The 7,323-nt window shown below is 47.0% G+C and overlaps 1 protein-coding gene across 3 annotated transcripts in view; it reads left to right on the top strand.

Moving 5' to 3' along the window:
• nr4a3 (nuclear receptor subfamily 4, group A, member 3) overlaps window positions 1–7,299 on the top strand; it is an 18,985-nt gene extending 11,686 nt beyond the window's left edge. For all 3 annotated transcript variants that reach the window (XM_017424920.3, XM_017424919.3, XM_017424918.2), the window contains 5 exons: window positions 747–876; window positions 1,480–1,643; window positions 1,739–1,938; window positions 4,695–4,873; window positions 6,586–7,299. In XM_017424920.3, the coding sequence (XP_017280409.1) occupies window positions 747–876; window positions 1,480–1,643; window positions 1,739–1,938; window positions 4,695–4,873; window positions 6,586–6,848 (936 nt within the window). In that variant the 3' untranslated portion in view covers window positions 6,849–7,299. The remainder of the gene's footprint in view (window positions 1–746; window positions 877–1,479; window positions 1,644–1,738; window positions 1,939–4,694; window positions 4,874–6,585) is intronic.
• The last annotated feature ends 24 nt before the right edge of the window (window positions 7,300–7,323 follow it).

Genomic DNA, 7,323 nt, shown 5'->3' with positions numbered 1-7,323 from the left:
GGGGGGGGGGGTATACCAACAAATATCTGAGGGCTTTAAATGGCAGCTCTAGATATGGTCATGCAGCACTTGTAATGGCTAAATTTAAAAAAAAAAATCAATAATAGGTTCTTCATACATGATTTCCTGACGTGAGTGCATGTGTGATTATCACGTGCTTGATGCACGCACACGTCTCGGATTGTCTTTCATCCATGAGGTGCTTTTTTTTCTGATTTTATTTTAATAAGGTCAGTAATAATGGCGCAGGCCAGCCGAGTGGAAAACAGCCCCCGCGGGGCCCGTCCAGAGAGGCGCAAGGCCCCTGAAGGTTCCACGAGCTGACTTGACCCGCGAACTTCACAGTCTGATCACGCAGCTCGTGGGGCCTTCTCTCTCTCTGTCTCTGTCTCTGTCTCTCCCCACTCCTCTCTCAACCTTCTTCGTCTTGCGGGACCCTGAACTGGCACGGCACGTGTCCCCCCCCCACACACACACACACACTCCCATTGTCAGCGGATGGCTCTAATAAAATCGTCCCTCCTGCAGGCGAGGCTTGTTATTGGGGGGGAAATTAATTTTATCTAATTATACTGATGTCACCGTCGCCTTTCAGCGCGTAATTAAAATCTGACCTGCGAGCTTCGTGCTTCCGCTCTTTGATAGGGGGAGAGAAAAATTGAATTAAACAAATCAAATATTAGGTGTTGATTGTGTTTGGAGGCTGATGATCATTGGGATGCCTGTGTGTGTGTCTTGTTCTGCAGCGCACTGTGCAGAAAAACGCCAAGTACGTGTGCCTGGCCAGCAAGAACTGTCCTGTGGACAAGAGGAGACGCAACCGCTGCCAGTACTGCCGCTTTCAGAAGTGCCTGAGTGTGGGCATGGTGAAGGAAGGTAAGAAAAATCACACCTGATACCAGCTGGGAACACATCATCATCCAGTTTATAAGTTATTTTTCTCCCATCAGTGTTCAGAAGGCAAGTAACGATCACACCACGCAGATCCGTGCACTGACATGTCCTTTCCATCCTGAAGTCTACAGCATCTCCATTAAAGCTTTAAAAGAAGCAGAGCCTGAGCTGACCATTAGAATCACTGATTTTCTCTGCCTTCATTTTTTTTCGTGGCAGCAGTATTTTTTGCTCATGTGGAGAATCAGAGTGACATTCATTCTGCCCTCATTTCTCTGAGGTTTCTCACCTGTCTCACACGTCCTGTAATACCCCCACCCACATACACACAGCATATATATGCAAATAAACCCACACGGTGCACACACATTGGGGCCGGCAGAGCGGCTCCACTGCCATCTGCTGGCTCGTGGCTTCCTGTGTTGGAGAGCTCCTAAGGAGATGCAATGTCAAGTTGATAAGTTGGAGAATAAAATGTCAGGAAGCTTGCAGCATTAATATCAGCTAACAGAACAAAAACTCACTCCTTCTTCTGTTTAACTCACTCCTTCTTCTGTTTTTGTTTTCTGTCTTTTTCGTCCTCAGTGGTACGTACAGATAGCTTGAAGGGTCGCCGAGGCCGCCTGCCCTCCAAACCAAAGAGCCCCCTGCAGTCAGAGGCGTCTCCCCCGTCTCCTCCCCTCAGTATGCTCTCTGCTCTCCTCAGGGCCTATTCCCACTGCACACCCCGAGAGCTCGATTATAGCCAGGTACCACCCTCTCAGGCCCCTAATTTATTAGATAAATGTGTTTGTGGTGAAATGTGCTTTGTTCTAAGTTTCTTTCTCTGTTTTTGTCCAAACAGTTCAGCGCTGCCGACCCTCCCTCCTCCTCCTCAGACGCGGAGCACATCCAGCTCTTCTACAGGCTTCTCACCATCTCGATGGAGACCACGAAGTGCTGGGCCGACCGGCTGCCCGGCTTCTCCGAACTTCATCTCGATGATCAGAACCTGCTCATCGATTCGGCCTTTTTGGAGCTGTTCGTCTTGCGATTGGCTCACAGGTAAGGCTTCAGCAGCTTTTCATTCAAATCTACGATTGTCTCCACTTCAGTCCTTTCTCTTGGTTGGTTCTCACGTTATTGTTGGGAACAACGGGCATCCTGTATCCTTGAGTGTTAAATTATAGTGTGCAAATGGGCTGGCAAAGCTGTGCGCTGCTGTGTTGGTGTATCTCCAGAGTGGGAGGAGTGCAGCTGAGTAATCGCCATATGAACCAAATTATGAATGGAGTCTTTAGCTATGACAGCAGCTCCACCCACAGAGTTCCGCTCCGCTCGTCTGATATCTGATGCACAGAGGGCTTTGTGTGTGTTCTGCAGGCTAAAAACTGTGCAAACTTTGTGAGCTGACAGGATTGATTCCATCTAAACTCCAGTCAGCTGAGAGACTGAAAAAGAAAAAAAACGGGTTGTTATGGAAGGAAATACATTCAGTTCAGCTGACTGGAATAAGAAGAGAACTGATCTGTGTTTGTTTGAGGACGTGGGCGTCTCACTCGTGCCATTGTGGCCCTTCTCTGCCTCAGAATTACCCCGGGTTACCACTCTGCTCTTGTTCGGCATGCGGCTGGTTAAATTTATGGGTCGGCGGGAAGTGGTGGGGGTGTGTGTGTGTGTGTGGGGGGGGAGAGACATGCTACAAGCTCATCCTTTTGTCTGAGCTGTCGTCTAGGGCAGAAGACCAATGCAGTGAGACACACAAGCGCACTTACTCACACTCACTGACGGCGTGGAACTTTTTCTCCTCCTCTCGGTGCAAAAGTCCAGGTGCAGGGTGGGTAGAGGATGGGTGGTGGCATCACAGTCCCAGCAGGAGGGGGACTCTGACTCACGCTGAAGGGTGGACTCATAGGGGCACGCACACACACACACACACACACACACAGCTCCTGTTGCCATCAGCCGAACTCCCACGAAAGGGAGGAAACAAGAGACAAGCACTGCACTGTCTTCTACTCTCTGCGTCCTCCTTCTCAACGCATCGCTCATTGACCCCGCATTGAACCAGGATGCTTCGCAGACCCGCTTCACGAACACGTCTGTGCGTCTGTGCGTGTGTGCGCGTGTGTGCTCAGTGTGCGTTGAACAAATTTGCCTCGCTCTTCTGGGCCGGCATTGCTGTAAGCAGCCCCGTCACCAAACCGTTTCTGTGGTTATCGGCTGATTACCGTGGCGACGGCGTAGTCAGGGGTGAGAGGAATGCGTGGCAGACATCCAGCTGTGTATGTGTGCATCTGCCTGCATGCTTGTCTGCCAGCCTGTCTGTGCAGCTTTCATCATGTGCTAATATCAGACATGAGCCAAACAGTGTCATGAAACAAAACTTAATCACGACTCTGAAGTAGAAACCGTTCAGATTTGTATTTTTCTGTTCCCGTGTTTATTCCCAAAGTGGAATTTGTTAGGACTGTGCCTCCTAACCAGTTATTGTTTATTCACAACAGCTTCTAACATCACATCTGCGCACTCGGTTCATGCTGAAACTGATGAGAGTTTTTGAAAGACAATCTGCAACTCTGATTTTTGCACAATAAAAAACCAAGGAAACCTAAGTGCATTCGTCGTAGCTACATAACTTTAAAACTGGCAATGCTGCGGCAAAAATGTAAGGTGCACTTTTGACAGACGTTTTACCGAAAGTAGATTCCTGATTGAAGGTTCCTGTCGAGAAGTTTTACTGACAGTAGATGGTGTGAAGAGATTAAATTGAAAACAAGTTTATTGTTCTTCCTTTGTAACATTTGATGGGTGCACGCAGTCCCTCAGCACCTGCCTTTCATTTAAAATTTTGCATAAAATGCAGCTTCACACGTGTAAAATGCACGTCATCTCGGGATGTGCATAATAATGCAAAAATAAATGTTCACTGAAAACATTCGTCATTATCATTGCTTGTTCTGTTAACCATATGTTGTTTCATGAGGCCATTAATAAACGCTTTGCTGAGCTTATGCAGTTACGAAAATCTCTTCAATTATGCATGTTTGACTGGGTGGAGTATGTGGAGTGTCCTCCTGCATGTGTTGGACCAAATGTTTGTGGGGCGAAAGCTGCAGTAAAAATAATTAGACACAAATGTTTCGGCATTTTACTCTTAGAACCACTAAACCAAAGTTTGCGCTGGCTGTAATTAGTGGCTTCCAGGTCTTTTTTCCATTTCGTTTTAAATTTGCACAATTATCTGTTTCTTTTTCTCCCGTTTATTGTCCTGCGTCCTCCTTTCTCGCACAGCTCAACCTTTTTGCCTTCCTCTTTATAACCGAACTCCCCTGCGTTATTTATTGTTTGGCCTCCTTTCCCTCTTAGCTGGATGGTATAAAAGTGGGATGTTGCGTGTCGTGAGTAAGTGATGGTTAAATACATCTGAGGAGCTTTTTTTTTCATTTCCTCATTAAAGCTTTGTGTTTCCACTGCCTGGGAACATTAAAGCTGCAACAGTTTACCTATCTGCAAAAATACACAGACACACACACACTCAGAGCGGCCCTCTGCCCTAACCCTTCACGCCACCCTACCACAAGGAAACACAGGAATGTTTTAAATGCTGTAATTTTGGAAAACACAAGCTTAATCAGCTGCATGCCCGTGTTTGATGTGTGCTCATAGTTCCAGGTTTTCTTTTTTTTATTGTAATTGCTTCCTTCTCCCAGTATCTCAAGCTATATTTACAATACACTGAGGAAAATATCACTAATTGACTATAGAATAAAGAGCTAACAAGACCCATCTCCGTTGCTCTCTCTCTCTCTGCTTCTCAGGTCCATCCTGTCGGAGGATAAACTCGTGTTCTGCAACGGCTTGGTGCTGCACCGGTTCCAGTGCCTTCGTGGCTTCGGAGAGTGGCTAGACTCCATCCGTGACTTCTCCACTCACCTCCAGAGCTTAAACCTGGATGCCACTGCCTTCGCCTGCCTGTCCGCCCTCGTTCTGCTCACAGGTAAAAATAAATAAATAAATGAACAAATAAAGTTCAAATTCCCAACAGAAGAGGTACCAATTTGTAAAATTGTAAAAGCAGCCACTTCTCTTCGATCGAAACAACCAGACAAGCTGTTTTGAAATAAACATACAGATTTTTTTTTACTTTTTATTTTTTTGTAAAAACCTCTGCCTGTGGGTTTTTCTGAACAGCAGTGATCGGCTAGATACGTCTACTAACGTCACACACACACACACACGTCCATGCGGCTTCTCACGCATCTCTGCCTGAAACTAGAATCTGATACCCAGAAGCACCTGCTGCACCTGCCACACACCTGGTCCTCTAATCAGTGTTCGTGGGTGAAAAATTGAAGCTTTCTCCATGGACACCCTTCGGAAACACAACAGAAGATGCGACAATTGAAATGTCGGTTAAAAGCGGCATTAGAAACGGAGCCCAGCACTGCAGAAGATAAGCCGCAATTATGCGTTAACGTTTCATTCTGTACTCCAGAGTGCATTAATGTGCAATCATAAAATCCCCCTCCCCCTACATCACCCTGCCCCCGCTACCTCCTCTTTCTCCACCTTTTTTTTTTTTTTTTTTTTTCCTCTCTCTCTGTCTAAGCCTTCCCCATCCTCTCTCTCTCTCGCCCTCTCTCTGGGGGAGCACTTAACTCTGTTCCCGATCGACCAGCCCAACGTGGGGCACGGCTCTGGAATGGCGTCTGCCGGCGTCCTCAGTGGCGCTCTGCCACCTCGGCAAAGCACACAGCGCACACAGGCCGCGGCTGAGCCACCAGAGCCACCAGGCGATCGACCACTTCAGAGTGGCCTGTGCAGAAAGGAAGTCATCGATCTGTCCCCGGGAGCTCACGCACAGAAAGAAAGAAGGAGCAGAGGGAGAGAGGGGAAGAAAGGCAGGGAAGCCAAAAAAGTGCGCGAGAGGTCTGAAAGGCGCGGCAGAAGGAGGGCTGGAGTAACTCCGCAGCCGCAAACACCCCAAACAAAAGGGTCACATAAACAAACAATAAATAAGCTTCCAATAATGGATACATCAAAGTGAGACTGGTCTTAGAGGCAGCCTCCCTGCAGCACAGCTTGTATGTGTACTTGTATATAAGTGTGTGTGAACGGGTGTGTGTGGTGGGTGGGGGGGGTGGACACCCTGTTCTCTGCAGAATGAGTTAGTGTCACATTAAGTCTGATCTGAGTGCCACTGGAGTTGCTATGGGCAGCAGTGTGTGATTGTGTGTGTGTGTGTGTGTTTGTGTGTGTCTAATTGAATTTGGCTGCTCAAAAGGCCAAATAATCAGCTAATCGTTGAGCACTTTTTTTGTTTTTATGAGTGTCTTAAATTTTCAAGTTGCGGTGCTTCTTTGTGCATCTGTGCGGATTTATTTGAGGTATTTATGTGCAGTTTATTTCTATGTATTGCGTGTATAGGACATGTGAGTGTATGCGTACATACATGGCGTGCAGGAGGCTTATTAGGTTAGGCTGTGTATTGATCTGTGGTGAATGAGACAGGTTAAGGCTGTTAAGAACATGAGCCATACAGGCTAATGAGGTCCAATTCAATATAAAACAAGATGTAGCTAATGTTATTTCAGCTGAATGAGCTCTGATCTGTGTATTTGTGTGGCTTTTCTTTTTCCACTGACTTAATTTTTGCCATTTAATGAATTACTTTGCTAACGTCTCTGTCTCCACGCTTCCTTTCCGCAGACAAAGTCCCCGGTCTGAAGGACGCAAAGCGGGTTGAGGAGCTGCAGAATAAAGTCCTTTGTTGTCTCAGAGACCACCTGGGCTCCGGTTCTTCCTCGTCCTCGTCTAAGGCCGCGCCTCCCCTGAGTCACGTGCTGGGATTAAGGGCCGAGCTCCGCTCTCAGAGGACCCAGGGCCTTCAACGAATCTTCTACCTGAAGCTGGAGGACCTCGTGCCGCCTCCGCCGTCAATCGACAGATTCCTGGACACTGTGCCATACTGAGCACTTGGGCTGAACGCACCGAGGAAAAAAAAAAAAAAAAACTTAAATCCTGTTCAGGCCTCCCCCCCCCTCCCCCCCATCCTCTCCATAGGAGCATGCATACCACCTGGAGGATAGACTAATGAAGGCTGAGAGAGCCAATCGAAAGCTCCTCACTCAACGGGACAACCAAACAATAAAGCCTTCGACTCAAACAGGCAACTGATAAAATGCTTTTCACTTGTATAAAAGACTCAAACGCTTTACCACCTTTTATTTAATCCTGCAGTTTTTCCTCATGTGGGGCAGGATGATGAGGTTGAGATGGACAACAGAAAAATGACTTAACACTGTCCTTCCTCCATTTGGGTGGCAGCTCGTTTTGCAAAAAAAAAAAGAAAAAAAAAAAAAGAGAGAGAATTTTATGAGTACTGTTTATCTGTGTTTTGGCCTTGCTCATTCTGTCATTTTATTTTTGTCAGAAAAGTCTCAGTGG

The sequence above is a fragment of the Kryptolebias marmoratus genome, linkage group LG16, assembly GCF_001649575.2.
Source record: "Kryptolebias marmoratus isolate JLee-2015 linkage group LG16, ASM164957v2, whole genome shotgun sequence".
Classification (NCBI taxonomy): domain Eukaryota; kingdom Metazoa; phylum Chordata; class Actinopteri; order Cyprinodontiformes; family Rivulidae; genus Kryptolebias; species Kryptolebias marmoratus.
The sequence above is the reverse complement of the archived record's forward strand: the minus strand, read 5'-3'. Positions and strand labels throughout refer to the sequence as shown.